General features: G+C 40.0%; 2 protein-coding genes across 4 annotated transcripts; both read right to left on the bottom strand.

Moving 5' to 3' along the window:
- Positions 1–6,328: 6,328 nt before the first annotated feature.
- ppib (peptidylprolyl isomerase B (cyclophilin B)) lies at positions 6,329–11,814 on the bottom strand. Its single transcript, XM_078256652.1, has 5 exons — positions 11,547–11,814; positions 10,390–10,503; positions 9,374–9,467; positions 8,343–8,527; positions 6,329–6,734 (listed from the first exon to the last, which is right to left on the bottom strand). The coding sequence occupies exons 1-5, from the start codon at positions 11,679–11,681 to the stop codon at positions 6,612–6,614; spliced, it is 651 nt and encodes a 216-aa protein (XP_078112778.1). The 5' UTR covers positions 11,682–11,814; the 3' UTR covers positions 6,329–6,611.
- A 535-nt stretch (positions 11,815–12,349) lies between these two features.
- On the bottom strand, positions 12,350–21,525 carry adpgk (ADP-dependent glucokinase). Of its 3 annotated transcripts, none has more exons than XM_078256653.1 (8): positions 21,310–21,524; positions 19,323–19,557; positions 18,106–18,331; positions 17,933–17,995; positions 16,797–16,917; positions 16,487–16,683; positions 15,791–15,889; positions 12,350–14,788 (listed from the first exon to the last, which is right to left on the bottom strand). In XM_078256653.1, exons 2-8 carry the CDS (start codon positions 19,538–19,540, stop codon positions 14,225–14,227), a joined length of 1,488 nt encoding a protein of 495 aa, XP_078112779.1. In that variant the 5' UTR covers positions 19,541–19,557; positions 21,310–21,524; the 3' UTR covers positions 12,350–14,224. The 3 variants fall into 3 exon arrangements, with proteins under 3 accessions (XP_078112779.1, XP_078112780.1, XP_078112781.1); XM_078256654.1 differs by having other exon boundaries at positions 12,350–14,785; positions 21,310–21,523; XM_078256655.1 differs by lacking the exon at positions 17,933–17,995 and having other exon boundaries at positions 21,310–21,525.

The raw sequence follows: 21,525 nt of genomic DNA on the forward strand, positions 1-21,525 counted from the left end.
GCATATATAGGTACTGAATGGGACTAATAAAGTATATATATATTATCAGTTGAGTGTCACAACAATGAACTGAAAGACATTTAAAGGCTGCAACTGCAGAGTTGGGCAATAATTATTTGTGGGTTTGTATTCATTTGACCCATCGTTAATATAACAACATTGTTTGCGCAGCTTTAAGTTAACAGAAAAAACATAAGGGGTCTGACTACTTTCTGAAGGCCTATTCTTGACCTTGCAAGAATCCATCTTCTCTGATTATATTCTCTCTTGGGGGGATTCCAGATATTAAATTGCAGCAGATGCACCTGTTCTGTATCAGCTACATTCTGAGTGAAGAGACAAACATAACAATATGCTCCGCTGGTCCCTGACAGGAGGGCAGGATGTGTTCAGTCCTCCAGTGTGACAGAATACCTCCGAGCTCCGTGTTGTGATTCTCTCCAGTGTTCTTTTAATCTCGTTGACAAAGCCTCTTGCAGGAAGCTATGCCAGATATGTCCGGCTTTTCCAGCAAAGCCAGTAAGTGAAGAATAACACTGTTTCACCGGACAATCCCCAATCGCCACAAACAAGGCCAAACCGAACAACAGAGGGTTTAAGCAAGCTGCGGTTGTGCCTACTCCAGGGAATTCCTTCCATATTTTCCTTCTGGTGAGTCACTCAACGCCTGAGTGAATCTGGGCAAAACAAGAACTTCTGGTCACAGACACGCTTTCTGTATCTCATCAAAAAATATTTTTTCTTGGCTGGGTTGTTGTTGCCTCAATCACTTATTATAAAAAACATGCATTACAAAGACTAATACTGAGTAATTTAAAGTTGTAAAACACATGAGGTACAGTAGAAGATCAATTTTTACAAATTACATCACAGCTCATCAAAGCAAAAGTGATGATTTTCACTCTGATCATAGTGTTAACACACTCCTCTTTAATTATGCAACTTCCGACGAAAGCACGTCTGAAAATAAACATGGACTTTTGCAGGGATGGGAAGTCTTTTCAGTCAGGGTATGTCAGCTAGTATTAGATAGATAGATGGACTTTATTAATCCCAAATTGGGAAATGACTCTGTTAGAAGCAGCAAGTTACCAAGGTACCAATGTATATAGTATACAAGTGTAGCATAAAATGTACAACCTACATACATAGTATATATCACAAAATATATATTTTTTTATAATATTAGATATTGAATAGGAAGTGACCATAGCATAGATCACAGCATGTCAAAAATCTTACTTAATGTCAGATGTTTGTGTACATTTATGTTTTTGTTTCTGATAGCTGAGGCTGATTTTAATCTGGAGCATAACAACTGATTAATTTTACCTGAACTGAGCAATAGGAAGGAATTGTTTGACATTTTGGTAAACATGCTTTGTCACTTTCTAGCTGAGAGTTAGATGAGAATATCGATACCACTCTCATGTCTGTATGCTAAATATGAAGCTACAGCCAGCAGCATGTATATACGCACCTACATATGAGCATACATATCTATCAATATGTAACGTCTTGTGCTCATATAGATTTAGACATACATACAATACACATGTACCTACAAAGCTGCAAACAAATACAGTGGGGCAAAAAAGTATTTAGTCAGCCACCAATTGTGCAAGTTTTCCCACTTAAAAAGATGAGAGAGGCCTGTAATTTTCATCATAGGTACACTTCGACTATGAGAGACAAAATGAGAAAAAAAATCCAGAAAATCACATTGTAGGATTTTTAATAAATTTATTTGCAAATTCCTCGGGAAAATAAGTATTTGGTCACCTACAAACAAGCAAGATTTCTGGCTCTCACAGACCTGTAACTTCTTCTTTAAGAGGCTCCTCTGTCCTCCACTCGTTACCTGTATTAATGGCACCTGTTTGAACTTGTTATCAGTATAAAAGACACCTGTCCACAACCTCAAACAGTCACACTCCAAACTCCACTATGGCCAAGACCAAAGAGCTGTCAAAGGACACCAGAAACAAAATTGTAGACCTGCACCAGGCTGGGAAGACTGAATCTGCAATAGGTAAGCAGCTTGGTGTGAAGAAATCAACTGTGGGAGCAATTCTAAGAAAATGGAAGACATACAAGACCACTAATAATCTCCCTCGTTCCGGGGCTCCACGCAAGATCTCACCCCGTGGGGGTCAAAATGATCACAAGAACGGTGAGCAAAAATCCCAGAACCACACGGGGGGACCTAGTGAATGACCTGCAGAGAGCTGGGACCAAAGTAACAAAGGCTACCATCAGTAACACACTACGCCGCCAGGGACTCAAATCCTGCAGTGCCAGACGTGTCCCCCCTGCTTAAGCCAGTACATGTCCAGGCCCGTCTGGAGTTTGCTAGAGAGCATTTGGATGATCCAGAAGAGGATTGGGAGAATGTCATATGGTCAGATGAAACCAAAATAGAACTTTTTGGTAAAAACTCAACTCGTCGTGTTTGGAGGGGAAAGAATGCTGAGTTGCATCCAAAGAACACCATACCTACTGTGAAGCATGGGGGTGGAAACATCATGCTTTGTGGCTGTTTTTCTGCAAAGGGACCAGGACGACTGATCCGTGTAAAGGAAAGAATGAATGGGGCCATGTATCGTGAGATTTTGAGTGAAGACCTCCTTCCATCAGCAAGGGCATTGAAGATGAAACGTGGCTGGGTCTTTCAGCATGACAATGATCCCAAACACACCGCCCGGGCAACGAAGGAGTGGCTTCGTAAGAAGCATTTCAAGGTCCTGGAGTGGCCTAGCCAGTCTCCAGATCTCAACCCCATAGAAAATCTTTGGAGGGAGTTGAAAGTCCGTATTGCCCAGCGACAGCCCCAAAACATCACTGCTCTAGAGATCTGCATGGAGGAATGGGCCAAAATACCAGCAACAGTGTGTGAAAACCTTGTGAAGACTTACTGAAAACGTTTGACCTCTGTCATTGCCAACAAAGGGAATATAACAAAGTATTGAGATGAACTTTTGTTATTGACCAAATACTTATTTTCCACCATAATTTGCAAATAAATTCATTAAAAATCCTACAATGTGATTTTCTGGATTTTTTTTTCTCATTTTGTCTCTCATAGTTGAAGTGTACCTATGATGAAAATTACAGGCCTCTCTCATCTTTTTAAGTGGGAGAACTTGCACAGTTGGTGGCTGACTAAATACTTTTTTGCCCCACTGTATATCTTCCATACACCTCAATATTATAAAGTATCTCTCATTTCATTTCAGTCCTAATTGTCCTATGATGTTCCTGTAGCACCATTTGATCACATACTGATCAATTCTCTCACTCATCCATCCATAAACCTGCAGGATTAAAAGCAAACACAACCGCCTCTATTTACATTTCAAGCAAAGACTAAAGAAACAAACAGGTCCCTAAACAAACAGATGAGTGAAAAACCTATCCAGTTTGAGATTTGAAACTGGGAACATTTCTCAGATTATCTTCTATCTGCCAACAAGTTGACAAAAGCAGATGAGGTCAGTTATGTTTAGGAATACTGTTCCCTTACCCAGCACTGTTCCCATGGCCTCTGCATGTTTCCAGACACTGCTTCTAAAAATGGCTACATGGGAATAAATTACATTATACTGTATATGACAAATGTATCTGGGGCAGCCAAAGAGGGTAACAGGGTAACCTATTATTATAAATAGTCTAGTTTTTGTGGTGTAAAAGACCCAAATGTAGGGTTATGTCCCTGATCATTATACAGAGATAGCTAAAAGTGTTATAATTTATTCCCAAATGGCTACTAAACTCTGGCATAAAGACATTTAATGCACTGCTTCAGTGTTGTAGTCAAGTGACCTACTGTTGAGTTCAAGTCAAGTCTCGAGTCCCCATTGTTCGAGTCCGAGTAACCAAAGATATGTCCAAGTCGAGTCCGAGGTCGAGTCACAAGTCCAGAGAATAGTGACTCGATCACTGGCCCCTGCATGAAACAGTTATAAACTAAATATATATCAATAACTTATCAGTATCTTATATCAAATATGTTTAATCTATTACACTTAAAAGTAGTCAGAAACTTCATCCAACGTCTGAGTGCTATTTCATGAATGCTGGAGTCCAAGTGGAGTCAGGATTCCAGAGAATAGCAACTCAAGTCGGACTCGAGTCCGAGCCCAGAACTCCATCACTGCACTGCTCATTCACAAAAATAAGCTCTGTATTTATGCACTTCACTGTGTCAGTCTGTCAGGCCAGTTGTCACTATAATCCATAATCTACTGCTTGTTATGACTCAGAAAACATCCAGTCAAGCAGAACATACTGAAGCTTTTTGTTTAAAAAATTTTGAAGCTCCAAATGGGAGTGGTTTTGCCACATGAGCATCAGGAAGATCAGACAATCACAGGAAGGTGTGTCTAAACTCTATTTTTTTCTGTAATTGACAACATTAGCAGTAAAAGCTACCATTCGTTGTAGAAGATGAAACAAAAGCAAATACTGATGATTCTTCTGTAAACGACTTTCTTTCCCTCAGAGATGTGTGGTAGAAGTGGGACAAACAAAGTGGAAAACCAATCATGATTGTACCACAGAAATGCACAATTTCTCATTTCATTGCACTTAAATCACATGTAAAACCGCAAACATGGACTGCCTCTGTTCTGCTGTGCAGCTGAGATCTCTGGTGTGAGGGAGCCCTCTACAGTTCAGACCGACACTTTAAAGCACGTGTCAAACTCAAGGCCCGCGGGCCAAATCTGGCCCCTTGCTAAATTTAATCCGGCCTGCATATCAATTAAGGATCACAACTAATTTTGGCCCGACTAGTTGTGCACCAAACCAAAATGACGGGAAACTGTTTTCAAACTATAAATACGCAACACTCAAAGCAGATTTAGGCCAATTTGGCAACTTTGAACCTCAGAAATCCCCCAGAAGCAGAGAAAGTTTTCATAATCAGTCTGTGAAACAGGTTGCTGTGAGGTAGCCTGCTTTTAAAAATGTAATCACTGTTTTGCTTGATTTGCTAAATTCTACGATGACTAAGGAACTTTTTTAGGGCTTTATGTCGACTAAACTGTAAGCGAGAAGACTATATGAGACATGCAACAATATAGTCAAAGATATTTGACTTTTTTCGATTAAATAAAAGCATGTCAATAAACTAAACATGGGTGGCCCTTGATGTGATTCTCATTTCCAGTGTGGCCCTTAGTGAAGTTGAGTTTGATTTAAAAGCCTGCCATGTTTAGTCCAGAGGTGTGTTCGTGTCTTCTGCAAAATAAGGATATATATATATACACCTATATATATGTTTTAGTAGCAACAGTGGTGGAAAGTAACAGAGTACATTTACTCAAGTACTGTACAGACAGTTTTGAGGTACTTCTACTTTGACTATTTCAATTATATGCTACGTTATACATCTATTCCACCACATTTCAGAGGCAAATATTTACTTCACTAAATTTATCTGACAGCTGTTACTTTACAGATTCAGATTTTACAAACAAAATATTTGATCAGTTAGTAAAATATTGTACTTTGCCATAGACTAAATTAAACTATCCAACAGTATATCAAGTAGATGTGCTCCACCTCCACCAGCTGTAACATTAAAATGCTGCTCACCTGTTAAAACATCTGCAATATTATGCCAATGATATAAATGTCATATCTGAAAGGGACCATTCTGCCTAACAAAAACCTTTCACTTTAACCTGTCCTCTTAGTTTGATTTTCGCTTATTGCCATACCCAAATGGAAAAGCTTTCAACAGAAGAATTAGGTTTTAGGTTTTTGAAAAAGCAAAGCATTATCATCAACACATATTTAAAGTACCATTGATGCATTAATGTTTGTATCACTTTAATGTGGCAGTTGGTGAAGGTTAATTACTGCTGGGTAGTTTCATCTATAGCAATATTAAAAGATCAAAATGTGGGAGAAAACTAAAATAGAAATACTCCGTAAAGTACAAGAACATCAAAACTGTACTAAAGTACAGTACTTGGTAACTGCACTTAGTTCCTTTCCACCACTGGTCAGGGTAGCCAATAATTATTTCTACAAGGTTTCCTCCTTTTTTTAGAAATCTATGCAAAGATTATTTTTTAATCAAATGGGATAGCAACATATCTGAGTAAATAGGGCCCCTAAAGAAGAATGAGCATACAGTGTATGTAATCTATGTAAACAAGAAGTGATTTGAAGGTTCCATATAACCAGTTTCTAACACTCATCCACATTTGTTGTCTAAATATGTTTATATTAAACAATTGAAACTCTCATTGTAACAAGTAAAGCCCAAACTTAAATGTTGGTGCTAGCGATACCCAGGTGTAATGAAATTCACTCCGCATTTTAACAAAAATTGAAACCCTTTATTTCAGATTTCATTTTTTTTTTACAAAAACAACCAACAGTTAAGTGCACCTTGGAATGCTCGTTGGTAAATGGACCCAGAGTGTCGTCATGATTGCTTGGTGTTAATGCTCTTCTGGTGCTTTTAAGACGGCAGACCCCCCCCCCCCACCAAATGACCCAAAAGCCCCTTCTCTTGAACCACATGGCTGTTAGTGACAAATCAATGTGGCCTGCACGATCCACCCCCCCCCCCCCAGTCCTTTCTCAGCAGCACTCTTCTACTCCTTGGGCACTGCAAATGGCTTCTCCACCGCGATTACGCCACAATCGTGGATGACAACATCTTTAAGAGGCTTATCACGGCCATCGGTCTTTGTGCCTTCGATCTTCTGCACCACATCCTGGAAGGTAGAAAAAAAAGAAATGTTATTAGAATGGTTCAGCACAGTCAAAATCTCATTTAAAACGTTTTATAACAAAAAGGCTTTATCCAACATTACTGGTGAAAGAAGTATTCAGATGATTTACTTAAGAATGTAAAAATATACTCCACAAAAAAAATTCGGCATTTTAAATATTACATAGGTAAAATAAAAAAAAGTGTCATCAGGAAAAGGATTTTAATACATCAAAAGTACTCCTTACGGAGAATGGTCCCTTTTTAATGTTGTATCATTATACATAATGTTGGATTATTAGTACTGCTGCATTAATGTACATGCATCATTTTAGTGTTTTTGGATGATTAAAGTGAAACTATTTATTTTTTTAACTATTTTATACTGCGGGGTAGTTTAATCTGTAACAATGAGTTACTTTATAAACTAATTAACTAAGCATCCAATTGTAAAATCTTAATTTGAAAAGTAACTAGTAACTGTAGCCATCAGATAAATGTATTGGAGGAAAAAAAAAAAAGTAGTATATAATGGAAAAACTTAGTTTAAGTTGTATTACTTTACTAAATGTACTCAGTCATACACACTACTCAACTTCAGTGTTAACATTTAGATGGTGACATCATTTTGTACCATTTGTTGTCAAAGCCACAATGTCAATATGTGTATATGTATTTAGAAAAGTGGCAAAATGTTAATCAAACTCTTTAAGAGAAGGCGTAGATCCTGAAAATTAAGAGATTTTCTGGACAGTTTTGTGCTGCTTAACTGCTTTTCTCAAAACCTCAACTGAAACAACCGTAAAGTCATGAAAGGTTTAGGACCAAATTGGTACTTAATCATTTTGATGCAATTCTGAGTCATTTTGCACAATCTTTTACCGACGTCATACGCAGAAGCATTAGAAAAGTGGAAAAACGTTGATTTAAGCTGACCGTCCTGCATGTTACTCTTAACTTCCTTGTTAGATCTGTTCATGGTGCAGCTGACGAGGGCACAGAACAGAAAACGAGTGTCTAGTATCTTAGTCTGAAACTAAACCTGCTGTTTTTGGCATCTCAACAGCGACTGTAGGTCCATCTCAGCTAGGGCTGGGCGATATGGAGAAAATCAGATAGCTATATTCTTGTCCTAATACCTCGATGTCGATATCGTGGCGATATTGTAGGGTTGACAATTGGTGCTTTAACAAAATATCTTCACAATGAGATTTAAGAAATAACCTTCAGTAATGTAGATATGACTAAGTGGGTAAAGGTAAAAATAATAGAAGAGCTAGAACAGTCTGGTAACACAAAATGACACCACTTTACTGTAATGCAGCCTTTAAAACCAGGAAAAGGACTATAGTTAAGCCATTTACAATATTACGATTTCCAAAATCTAAGACATTATCTAGTCTCATATCACAATATCAATCCAACATCGATATATTGCCCAGCCTTAATCTCAGTTGGTGGCAAACCAGACATAATTCTGTAGCATTTGGATAGCAGGCGAAAAGCACACTTTAGACTGATTGATCAGTCAATCACATGCAGCGGTTTTACTGTCCCTAGTTGTGACTGAGACAGTGACCCTGATGGGATCACTGTCGGGCCTCACACTCACCATCCCCTCCAGAATTTTTCCAAAGACGACGTGTTTGCCGTCCAGCCATGGGGTCTGAATGGTGGTGATGAAGAACTGAGAGCCGTTGGTATCTTTGCCGGCGTTGGCCATGCTGAGCCAGCCAGGGCCGTAGTGCTTAAGCTTGAAGTTCTCGTCGGGGAAACGGTCTCCATAGATGCTTTTGCCTTTTATTTGAAGAAAACATACACCATTGCAAGACAATTAGTTGATGTTTGGTATTGTATTTTTTTTTTTCCCCCACAAACATTCGCTCCCTTGATAGCATCATTTGCATCTCACTTGGATGGCTTGAAAAATGCCAAATGTTTATCTTCACTTTATCTGATGACATTATTATTATTAAATAATAAAACGTGGCCGGTTAGCGGTTGGTAGAGCAGGTGCACATATACATTTATTCCTCGATGCAGAAGGTCCAGGGTTCGAGTCCGACCTGTGATGTTTTCCTGCGCTTCCCCCTCACTCTCCCCTTTCATGTCTGAGCTGTCCTATCATTAAAAGGCAGAAATGCCCATTAAAAAAAAAAACTTAAAAATAAAATAAATAATAGAATAAGACACTCAGGAGATTGTAGCAAATCTGTTACTTAAATTATATGAAACAAGAAAAAGTGAACACTGGAAATTCGTCATTTATTCATTTGTTTAGATTTTTTTGGGGCATTTTCAGCCTTTATTTTGATAGGAAAGCAGAAGACATGAAAGGGGAGAGAGGGGGGGAATGACATGCAGCAAAGGGCCGCAGGTCGGAGTCGAACCCAGGCCCGCTGCGTCGAAGAGTAAACCTCTATATATGGGCGCACGCTCTACCAACTGAGCTATCTGGGCGCCCGGAAATTTGTCATTTTCTTGATGGTTTGCACAGTTGAGAACTGCTTTTTGTAAAACCCCAAAAAAAGCCCAATTGCGAAACAACCCTCAAGCCATTAAATGTTCAGGAGAGCACAGATGCAGAAGGTCATGAGCAAGTTTGTTCTTGCAGAGTTAAATGCCATCGTGCAGATGTCTTACCTCCAGTGCCGTCTCCTCTGGTGAAGTCTCCACCCTGGATCATGAAGTCCTTGATGACTCTGTGGAATTTGCTGCCTTTGTAACCGAATCCTCTCTGTTTCATGAGAACAAACGAAACAACCCTATAAAAATCTGAAAGGGATATGATGATTGTATTGGACATTTCAGATCACGTACATGAGAGTCAAACGACTTATTTAAAGTGTGTCTCCAGGACCTGGCTGTTTATGGTTTGGGGAAAGTAAACAAAGGATGTTGACCACAAGTTAAAATGTCCAATGTGTAGGAATTTCTCCCATCTAGCGTTGAGATCATATATCGCCATCAACTCTCTCACGCCACGCAGTTCAAAGTACGTATTACAGCTACGGTAGCCTTCATGCTTTTTTCTGATGACGCCGGTCTCTTGCTCTTTTCAATATCCTTTTTCTTTTTCTGGGCGAAGAAGACTCCTGTTCCTGAAATTTGGATTTTGAATACGTGTGGTCCTCCATGTTTCCTTCTTCAAACTTGCCGGGGCCGGGAAGCTACAATACCCATTAGCAGCACCTGTGAGTTTATCATGCGACAGCGAAAACTGAGCAAGGTGGAAAGAAGGCGCAGTATGTCCTGTATGTCCCTTACCGGCTAACGTATTTCAAGGTGGCGCAAGAATATGGAGCGTCTACCCCTGTTCATGCAAATGTAAAATTTCAAGCCAATAGGAATACTTGGAATTGATGGTGGTGGTAAATATTCATGAAAAAGGACAAGTTTGTGAACGGGCAACACAGATTTTGATAATGAACAACTAAACACGTTACACACTGGACCTTTAAAAGTATACAATACGAACTGAAAACTGATACCTGTTCTATGCTCCGTCACTGTGTAAAAATAAAAAGGAATTATTCTTTGAATGTGTATCAATTTGTTTATGTCTGCTTCAACTATTTTAAATTTGCTATTATGATGTGATTACTATTACAAATCACTGCAGGCTGTCGCACTTTGAGCACACGCTGGGACGTTCTCACCTCTCCTGTCGCCAACTCGACAAAGTTGTCGACTGTTTTTGGAACAGTTTTCCCAAACACCCCGATGACAATCCTTCCAACTTCTTCTTCTCCAATTTTCATGTCAAAGAACACCTATAACAGAAGTTAAAAAGTTATTTTACATACTTTTGAAGGCATCAGATCTTTAAATGGGTTATATCATGTAGGCAAATATATGGTGCATTATTTCCAGTGTTTTACATTAAGACTATGATATGAGCAATATGTAAAACACCATACAATATAATTCACCGACCACTGCAATTAAGGCTTCCTTTGTTGGGGAGTTTTTAGCCGAGCCATTCCCATGTGATGGCTTTCCTGATATTAAAAAAACAGCCAAAAGTTTATGCCCGATTAAGCCCAGTTCTAATGTAACAAAATTGTATTTATATTTTCTCTTCACTGCTCTTTTCCAATATTCTAAAATTACAGGCACACAGTCAAAATTTGTTTAAAGTTTAGGTTACAACTTTTTTTTCCAAATCTACACAAGTTTCTTCTAACTGACTCACTATAACTCACCACTGGCAGTACAAAAACACTGATTAGGGATGCAAGATAGGTTTTAATAGAAATGTATTTATAAAGAGAGGTTTAGTTTGGGATGTCAGTCTTTTGTTTGCAATTGAAGGAGTCATTTTGAGTTGTGCAGTGAGGAACATTTGAAACAAAGAGTCTGTGGTGTCAGCTCAAAGCTTCCCATTAACTGTAGACGTGGACAAACCTGCTGCACCCAGACATAAGGCCAGACATGATAACATCTCATTGAGATGCAGCCGAGAGGGTTAGCTAAAGGAGTCATCATCAATAGTTTAAGCCTGAAACCATAACTGAAGCTTAAATGGGTGTAGGGCAATTAATAAAACGTCATCTGGAATACCGACAGTTGACGTTAAGGCCAGCTAAGTACTAGCTACGATAGCTAAATCAGTTCCACTCAGATTAGCCAAAAGCAACGTTCCCGTTAAAAGCATTTAACGTTAACCCATTTCATTCAGTTTGCTGTCTGCTTAAATTACCCCGGCTACATGCACTAATTAAAACGATTGTATACATTAAGTATTTAAGTAAATGGGGACAGCTTTGATTTTTGGTAATCTGTTAGCTAGCTAGCGAGCTAACATACCACCTACCTTTGCAGTTACTTTGGGGCCTTTCTTCTTCTCGTCAGCAGATGAGCCATTTGGGAAAGCGAGAAAAATCAGAGATCCCACAATGATTGTAACGGCTACAAGGAACTTCATCCTTCTCTCGCAGAGTCTAACCATCAACCAGAAAAAAGCAGCCCGAGGACGGCCTGTGAGTCTTGCTATCTTTATATGAGCCGGGGGAAGGAGTGTGGTATCCGGGGTGGAGACTACCGCCACGGCCGCTCCAGGCTTCTCGGCTGCGATGCCTCCACGACTCAGGGGCCGGGCCTTCAACACAGCGCAAAGACGCACGGGGCTCCGATTGGTTCACGTACCGGAGATTTTTAGCCAATTAGGTGCAGACGCGTAACACCGCTTTGTCAGATTGCCAGAATCTTCTTCTTCATCTTTGAGGGTTTTATGGCAGTTGGCATCCACAATGTTGCATTACTGCCTCCTTCAGGTTTTACTTTACTGTAATTGTGTCACTCATTTTCTGCATGACAGGACAGGCTCAGCTGTTTCAGCTTTCTGGCACTAATCACAAAGACCCATTGGAAGTGTACTGTATGGTTGCCCAATTCTCACAGAAACACACTTATTTGATCATCTTTAGCTCTCACAAAAATATTCAACCTTTTAACAGCCCTAATGGTAGCGAATTATTTGTTACAGCACAAATACTGTATATTACATCACATATTGTACCTCTGATCCACTTTGAACATCTTTTAAATCTATTCAACATCAAACAAATGTTGATTGCTCAGAATAGTTTCTATCCAATTAACTCTTACTATTTTAAGTCGGGTTACAGTTCTTTTTATTTATTTTTTAATTTGATAAAATAACACAAAAATTGAATCAACATCAATATTTCTCAGAGCACAAGATGACATCTTCAAATGTCTTGTTTGACCCAAATATATTCACTTCACAGTGAAATAAAAGAGAGAAAATATAAGAAACTGGGACCAGAGAATGTTTAAAATGTTCGTTCTTTCAACATTGACAGATATGCACAATAACCTGCAGTACCACAATCAAGCCAAGTACTACTCCCCATACATACTTTACTTTCAAGTAAATGAAACTTGTTGACAGTAACAAATGTTAATAAAAACAAAAGACACAAACTACCAAATGAGTTAAGTTGAATAGATTGTACTTGCTAAAAACAAAGGGGGGTTGGGAGTTAAGGTTACATTCACCCCTACAGGCACACCTGCCACTTCGTACTAGTGCAAAGAATTAATTCTGCTAAACAAAATGCCATACAATTTAGTGTTGTATGTTTGTATTAAGACTTCATTATTGCATGTCTTCTGTGGCCATGTGAGGTATACAAATACATTGTTCTGACAGTTACGTAATGTACATCTAACATGAGGCAGGCCTTCCTAAGTAAGCTCAGAAAAAAACATGACTAACAACCCCATGAAAAAGCATAATGTACCTATATGCTAGAATTTGAATCAGGAAACTCACACTGGCCAGCTTTTAAGATTCTCCAGCCAATCGTGTTACATAGTCACATTTTATAAGTGAGGGAAAGCAACCACTGAAAAGAAGAACCTCATCCAAAACAAAATATAAACAAGCAAACAAGTACAGTAACCCTGATAACATATGGCCTATACCTCATTTGGAAATGGAAATTTATTTTACCAATAACTTGTATTATCGCCAACATGATCTTGAGGTTAATTAGCCAGCATCTGATTGTAAACTGAGCTTTACTGCATAAAGAAGGATCCCCTTCAAAACCAAACCAAAACCAATCAATTACACGGTCACTGCATCAGGAATTTATAAGCAACAGAGATTATAATAACCCTATAATAACTGTTGTTATGCAAAGTTTACTTAAACATCTTTATAGTGACAGTGTTTAAGCCAAACAAAACACAAACTTTGTCACACCCTCTAGTACTTTTATCCTCTCGGAACAAATAACAAGTATGTCTAGTTGCCAGTTATTACACGTAAAGAAGTCACACACCCATGGGAGAATGCGCTTTCAAGTGATGTAGTCTGACTATTTGACGTGAATGCGACAAAAGTTGAAGAAACACAGAACATCAAGAATACCACTTAGATTCTACAATATAGTAAGACGCTCATCAGTTTCTAGTCTTCACAATTTTGTATGCGTGTGTGTGTGTGTGTGTGTGTGTGTGTGTGTGTGTGTGTGTGTGTCTATCTCAGAAGGATAACCGATGTAATGCTTGGTTTTAAGTTTGTTTGGCTCTGATATAACGTATGTTGGAAATAATATAACTTTTTAATCCTTTTATTTTCTCAAGGCACAGCATACTTAAGATATGCAGGTCAAAGTAAATTAGGTGAGCCAACAAAAACTCTTTGGAGTATGTGAAGACAGCTTTGAGCCGCGGGCCGGTGTGTCAGGCCACCTCACAGCCCGGTCAGATCCACTTCTGTCAAGTTCTGCCTCAGTTTCTGTGTCTGCTAGAGGATAAAAGAAGGGAGAACAGAGGAGACCGGAGCAGACTGGAGGAGTCATCAGGCAGGATTCAAAATTAACGCCATCAATCAGTGGAGCTTCGGGGTGGAAGACACAGAACCTGGATCAGGACACGGAGGCCTGAAGTTTAGTAACATGACTCAAACCCAACGACCACAGACTTCCAGACAAATGGAGTGTCTGATTCAAGCAAACCTCAGAAGGGCTGCTGGGTCTTTAACTCTGAGTAAACTAGTCCCTCTGCTGAGATGGCATCCCCGAGCCCTACTGTTCGGAGCGGCTGTTTGCAAACCAGCACGGCTGTCATGTGGAAGGTGACGTTTCCTCGGCGCCACACAGCGACAGGCTCTGCTGGGTTCAGGGACAGCTTCTCTCGTGGCTCGGCGTGTGAGCTGTGGAACTGTAGTGGGGCTTTGAGCTCCACTTTGCTTACGTCAACAGACTGGAGGCCACAGGCCTGACTGCTGGCCACTCGCGCTCCAGCCATCACTGCCGCCGCCTGGTTCCCCCAGTATCCATCCACCGTAGCCAGGATGTGGTAGGCCAGCGTGTGGAAGTGAATGCGAGTCAGGTCCGCTTCGGACGATGGCTCGCTGCGGCCGTGCTGCTCCAGGATCCAGAGGAGGATGTCGCTGACCTGGCCCACGTCTGGAATGCCTTTCCAGGCAGCCAAGTCTGCATGAGGCCCCTCGCCAGCCTGAGAGAGGAAGAGCAGCTCCTGCTCGTTCAGCCCAATGGAGCTGACGACGGGCATAACCTGCTAACGGGAAACAGAGGAAAAAAACCCACTTGAATTAAATATAGGGCTGGGTATCATTCAAAAATATTAGATACCAATACTATGTCTTTGATGCCGGTTCCTAAACGATACTTTTTTTTTTTCGATACCAATTTTATAAAACAAAAAGAAAATACAACATTAAGGCACAAATCTATTTATTTATTTATTTTTCAGCTCCTACTATGTAAGTGTCTATGTGCGTAACGTAGAGTTTTCCTTACGTTAAACAGCCAATCAAAATTATTTATTACATCTTGGTAGAAGAACGCGGCATGCTTATTGGCTCACTGACGCTGATGAGATTTATGCTGCGTTCCAGGCAATCCGTGTTGTCACAACCTTCTACCCTTGAAAGTGCCCTGGAACGGCAGTCAAACCCCGTAACTTACTACCCGTGAACTCGTACAAGATCGTTGTACTCCCAGTTACAGTTTTTGACGTCACGCACTGATGCTGTACAGACGCCGGTGAGAAATAGAAATAAATCGACATAAATAGGCAAAGTAATTCCGCACATTGTAATCAAAACAATACAAATACAAGTGTATATACAGGTTATGTTCATTAGATGAAGCCCAAAATATGTCGCCGACTAGAAATTGCTAGTATCAGCTAGCGCTAGCTAACGTCAACATTAGGTAGCCGCTAGCTAACGCTAGCTAGAAGGGTTTGTCGTGACTTTGCCTGGAACGCTACCAAGTCGTGAGTCGTGACTTGAAGTCGTAACTTACGGGCTAAAAATTGTGTCTGGAACGCAGCATTACTCCTTAGGTACTGAAATTCAGTATTGAATGACAAGGCATTTTTGGGTACATAATACTTTTCGGCAATTCGGTCGGTGCCTATCGAATTCGGTACCCAACCCTAAACACTATATTGAACTCTTTAGGGATTTGTGGATTTTAAGCACACTCATCTTTTGTCTTGGAAGTTTACTACATGAAAGACTCTCTTAGACACGACTGTTTTGCACACATGTACCTCCTGCATGATGCTGTTCATGTAGTCTTTGTCGGTCATGCTTGCCAGCTCCAAGTGGATGGGAATATCTTTACTAATGTCAGATATGGCTAACACAGCCTGCGAGGGAAAGCAAGTACAATATGTTAGGTAAGCTACACCAAAATGTTTATGGACTAATGAGCAACATACTGTGAATAATAATACATAATTTGTGATGAATAAATCATATCATCTCTAACTTTATGCCTTGAATAATCCATGTCATGCAACATTATATTTATTGTCTTAAGTTTTTATTTTTTATTTTCTGGATCGAAGAATCAGCTAAAATAAAAGTAGGCACATTTGAAAGGACCACACCAGAGTTTTGGCATGTTTTACTGTGAAGTGCATATAGTGCATTACTTACTGCAAACTATTTTCCCAAAGCAAATAATAGTTTGTTTTTTAAATTAATAAATGTTATAATTTCTTTCATCAATTTCCACTCGCATAAACTAGCACAAAAGATGGATAATCCATGAGCTTTACTTTTCACTATCAATAAACTTACATAGGAGCAGACAATGTTGTGATAATGATTACAGTTGAATACATTGGGACATACAGCACAAATGGTTTGCAGTAAATGGGCCCAAACATGCAAAAACACCAGCTTTGTCAATTCAAACAAACAGGTGGAGAAAGTGTAAAGGACAGCTTTCAGACACTGACCTCCTTCAGTCGCTCCTCCCACAGCTCTCTGCCCTGACCCTCCATCATGTGGAGCCCCGACAGGACCACCAGATCGGGCTCAAACTCGTCCAGACTCGCCACGAACGTCTCCAGTGAGCTCATCTCACCGTTGGACACGTCGTGAGAGAAGATGAAGCGGTTGGCTTGAGGTGCCTGGGTTGAACCCCACTGTTCACCTAGAAACAGAGAAGACAACCAAATACAACTGAAACATCCGAACAGACTGAAGGATTGCTGTCATGTAAGTGCAACCGATCCTGTAGAAGCCGTAGCTTGTTCTTCTCTTTACCTGCTTTATACTCCAGGATGAGGTGATATTCATCCGTCTCCTGGAGAGACTCCGGGGGAACGACTATCTGCTCATCGAGCATCTCATGAAGTTTAGGACCCACTGGCCCACATAACAAGACCTGTGGTATACAAAAATATTAACAGTCATTTGAAGGACAGGGATTCTGAATATTTAATTTAATAATTATATTACACTATCATACTACTATTAACTATAATACTGTGTTAAGAAGGCTGCCAAAACACATTTTCATACTATAAAAATGCATCCTCTTCAGATGTGTCAACGTGAGGCTGCGTTCAGACGGGGTAACAGAGATCTGGCGATTTCCTCCAGGGTTGTGCAGTGGGGGGGGACTGTCCATGAAACGGCCCATTTGTGTGACTTCCTGTTGTGTTCCTTAACCCCCCTCCAAGGTAGCACAAGTAGACTTTATATTTCACAACTACCGTTTTCCGTCAGATCGTTTATAGATCTCAATGTTTTCGGCGGCACTCGAAGGCAGGCTCATTTTGTGGAGAAAGAAAAGAGACGAGCGAGACAGATCAACTGTGCTTTGTTGTTTGGCAAACATCCAGCTACTACACAAAATCCCGGGCAGTTCAGTGCTTGTGTTTCGTGTTTTAAAACTTTCTTGTGACAGCGATAGAGGCAGTGATGTTTCCTGTTTACTGCATGGGACTCTCACACCGCCTTAAAAACACACTGACAAGTCTTGAGTGCCGGTTACATGATTGGCCACCGCAGCGTGACGTAGGGTTGCTTTGCTCCAAAAGTTGAGTCGGTTGACAACTTTTTCACCCCGGGCCCGCTGCATTTTTTTACGTGTCCCCCCCCTGCGGCAAACCCCGCGCAGCCTAAACTCACTACCCCCATTCAAAATGAATGGAAAGACGGCCGACGTAGGCTGTGTGAATGCCCACTAAAGAATATGTTTTCCCACGTTTATTATTTCTTAAGTCCACTTTTCTATGGATTTCTGCAAAGTGAAGCACCCAAAACATTATTTAACTACCTGGCATAGATTTCACTAACCAGCATGAATCGTCTAGGTTTATTTAATTGGGGTTCTTTAAAAGCTCATTCATTTAGGGAAAGTATAAGAGTTTACAACAGAAGTATAAACATGCTACCATCAGATCAGGGTAGGTGGCAAGCTTCTGACCAATGAGGGCAGCATTCCCTCCCACATATAGCTGGAAGAAGACAAAAGTAAAGTTTACCAGAAGGAAGATCATTTAAAAAATAAATAAAAATAAATGACTTAATCCAACAACAAGAAGTTTGGGGAGTAAGGTCGCCTTGCCTTCGCACCGGGGTACTCTGCTGCCGCACGTGCAATCCTCTGAAAGGCCTCGTTGTCGCTGAAGAAGCGCTCGGCAGCGGCTCCACGCTCCATGAAATGGATGAAGGCTTCCTTCAAGTCCTCTTTGGAGTGCAAGACTTCATGATCCAGGCCACTGCCAGGATCCACAGCCAGAGCCTGCAGCAGTCCCACTCCTGAGACGACCACATCGACACAGGCGTTCACCCTTAACAAACGTGGAGAGAAAGACGGAGTACGGTTTATTTGATAGTTAACAACTTAATTTTCATCTGGCTTTGACCCAAAATAACCCTGAGGAGGATATACAGTATTCACTGTTCTGCTGGTAGCCAGGTCAGACTAAATTGCCAAAATTGGAGAAATGAACAGCTGTTAAGTAAGTATGTCACTAAGTAACTTCATGCTAACTATGTGTGTACCTGGGGTTTGTGCAGATACAGACATGTCAGCCTTGAAAATGTAAACAGTCAGCTTGTTTTAAAGACACAGTGAAATAAAAAAATATTTTTCTTACGTTTTTATCCTGTGTCCTTGCATTAATTGATTAGTTACTAAACAACTACTAACTAAAACCCCTCTTGCTGTAAAACATTTTAAACGGGACGTATTTATCCAATTCAATGTAATTTGGGGCGATTTGGAGGTGTGTTTGCATGTCTCCCTCCACATCCTCCACCTCTAATAACACTTGAGGGTGGAGACCAACAGTCAATTTGCATTTACTAAGCCACATTCACTTTTGAGCAGTCAAATAAAATGTTAAAGGTTTGATACAAATCCCTCTTGTAATGTGCCCCAGCCACATAATTATGTTTCACTTTAAAATAATTAAATGAAATAATGGAAGATAGAGATGCCTTAATTGCCATTCCACCGAGACTTTAAAAGGCACTTCCATTTTTTCCCCTTCACTTCTCTCCTTGGTAGAAACAATCTGTCCAGCCCTCCAGTAGGCAGTCCTTCAGGTCCAGCCAATGATCACATTCCACCTTGACCCAGTGCGTTGGCTATTCTAAAGCAGCCTAAAGGCTATAGGCTAGGTAAAGACAGTAATTGGACTGACTCGACGTGACAACACATTCCTTCACACTAGCAGAGATGACTACAGCCTCTCGACATGCCACAGTGTGCAGGAGATCAAGTAGGTCAACTTCAGAAGACAGAAGGACATGCATCAGTTCAACGCTCTAACTCACCCTACTGCCACTTTGCTCCACTGTCGGGTCGGCAGAGTTATCAGAGTCTCCCAGGCAGCGGAGATCACCTGCTCCACGCTGTTCTGACTCTGAGAGGACGACTGAAAGTTTGGCAGGCTGATGTACTGCAGAATCTGCTCTGGCAGGTCCGGGCTTCCATAGTAGAAATAGCCAACAGCTAACGCCAGCAGGGCCGCTGCTGAAGCCTTCCTCCACATGATGCTCCTACACACTCCTGCAACAAAAGGAAACCTGTCACTTGTCTCCACCATCAGCATTCAAAAGTAATCGACTGATTTGTTGTTGTAATCGGTGATGGCATTTAAGAGCTGTGTTAACGATGTTCAGTGGTTAAAGACATAAGCAAGTCTAAAAAAAAGTCATAAACTAAATAATCAAACTCATATGTGTAAAACTAAACCACATCGACTCATTTAATTGGTCTTTGATTAAAACTGGCGTGGAATAATTAACTTGGACAACAGAAACGTATGGATCAATAACATCCTATTATCATATGATTTAGCTGAAAACTGATAAACAATATTTACATTTTACAATTACAGCCGTTTGAATTTGAGCAGAAACGATAAGTTGATGGAATGGATTAGTTGATCGAAAGAAAATTAATCAGCAGCTATTTTGATAATACTAGAGTACGTTTTTAAGGAAAAAATTTCAACATTTGATGGTTCTGGGTAATCAAATGTGAGAATTTGCCACTTTTGTTGGTCTTTTATTGTAGTAAATTAAATATTTTGGGGTTTCAGACTGTCAGTCGGACAAAAAAAGGCATTTAATGACGTGACCTTGTGCCTTGAGATAATGTAATGGGAGTTTTAAGATGTTTTATAGACCAAAAGATTAATTGAATATTCAAGAACACAGTCGGCAGATTAATCAATGAAAATAATTGTGTTAGTTGCAGCCCTAGTTTGAATTAAAGGAAAATGGTTAGGACCGGAGGTGAGTCACTCAGATTCTAATGTATGTCCTCCTATTCATCTATATTTTCTTGATAGTTGTTTGGTTTATACAAATGCCCATCACATTATCCTAGAGCAAAAGGTCACATCATCAAATGTGATTTTTTTTGTCCAACAAAACCTCAATATATTACATTTTCTACAATTTAAGACATTGTATCTCTCCAATGCAAAAACTGTTCATTGCTCTTACTTGCCCAGACATAGAAACACAGCTAAAAACAACAAAGCTGGACCAAGTTACAACATTAACATCATACTACTGTCAACAAATATAAATATATAGGCCTATAATAAAGTATATCAGAAGAGGCTGGTTCATAGAGGCAGAGGAGGTTGCTCCTCTATTTTAAGAGGGATATCAAATATATATATACAAAAATATATAAATTGAAATTTTGTAAGGTCACCGGCCACCACTGAAGTATGAATGTGTGTATATATATATATATACATACATATACATCAATGAAATTTGACGACAGTAAGACAATAGTAAGATAGTAATACTGCATTTAGAGTTAATTATACATAGTAATATATCAACCCATTTTGCAGATAATCTTACTACACTCTTTAACTCAGTGGATGAGCTCCACATTTACAGCTGCATGACATTGCAGGTTCCCAACTTTAGTCTTCATGGTACCTGATAGTACCCAGGAGTACTGGGACAACCATAGTGAACCCACTGAGTGGCATTGCCCTTTAAGCTGCAGCAATGCCATGTAACTTTATGGTACATCATACAGGGGTTAAGTTACTGTTAACGTGTACATATAATCTGTTAGCTAACATGCTAGCACCAGCACACAGGGTGTATCCTTGGCTTCAGTTTATCATTGCTAATCTGGCAATAGCAATTAGCTTGTAGCTCGGTTTAGCAAGCAGTCTAATTTAGAGTAGAGTCAAATACTTTTCACGTTAACACCTCAGCTTGATAACTAAGAGCTTCTTTTTTTTTAAATTGAAGTAGCTTAATAGATGTTAGCGCCACGTACCGATAATTATGTGCAGGCTTCAAGTTTAGTTGGTCAGGAGGATTCAGTTTCCTGGTTAATCACATAAACAGCATTTAATGTGCTGAATGAAGGAGAGGTAACTGAAGAAGGAAGAGTCAGTACGAGTCATTGAAGGAGGAATGATTGGGACAGACAGCAGCTTCGAACCGCCAGCACATACACACACACACACACACACACACACACACACACGCG

The sequence above is a fragment of the Sander vitreus genome, chromosome 8, assembly GCF_031162955.1.
Source record: "Sander vitreus isolate 19-12246 chromosome 8, sanVit1, whole genome shotgun sequence".
NCBI classification, from domain to species: domain Eukaryota; kingdom Metazoa; phylum Chordata; class Actinopteri; order Perciformes; family Percidae; genus Sander; species Sander vitreus.

What these genes read in the sequence shown, in the direction of transcription:
- ppib (XM_078256652.1), bottom strand. Translation starts at nt 11,681, where the DNA reads ATGGTTAGACTCTGCGAGAGAAGGATGAAGTTCCTTGTAGCCGTTACA. An exon ending in TCGAGTTGGCGACAGGAGAG is followed by an intron (nt 9,468 to 10,389) that starts GTGAGAACGTCC and finishes CTCATGAAACAG; the next exon opens with AGAGGATTCGGTTACAAAGG. An exon ending in CAGAGGAGACGGCACTGGAG is followed by an intron (nt 8,528 to 9,373) that starts GTAAGACATCTG and finishes TTCAAATAAAAG; the next exon opens with GCAAAAGCATCTATGGAGAC.
- adpgk (XM_078256653.1), bottom strand. Translation starts at nt 19,540, where the DNA reads ATGTGGAGGAAGGCTTCAGCAGCGGCCCTGCTGGCGTTAGCTGTTGGC. An exon ending in CAGAGTACCCCGGTGCGAAG is followed by an intron (nt 17,996 to 18,105) that starts GCAAGGCGACCT and finishes GTCTTCTTCCAG; the next exon opens with CTATATGTGGGAGGGAATGC. An exon ending in CCACCTACCCTGATCTGATG is followed by an intron (nt 16,918 to 17,932) that starts GTAGCATGTTTA and finishes TGTATACCACAG; the next exon opens with GTCTTGTTATGTGGGCCAGT.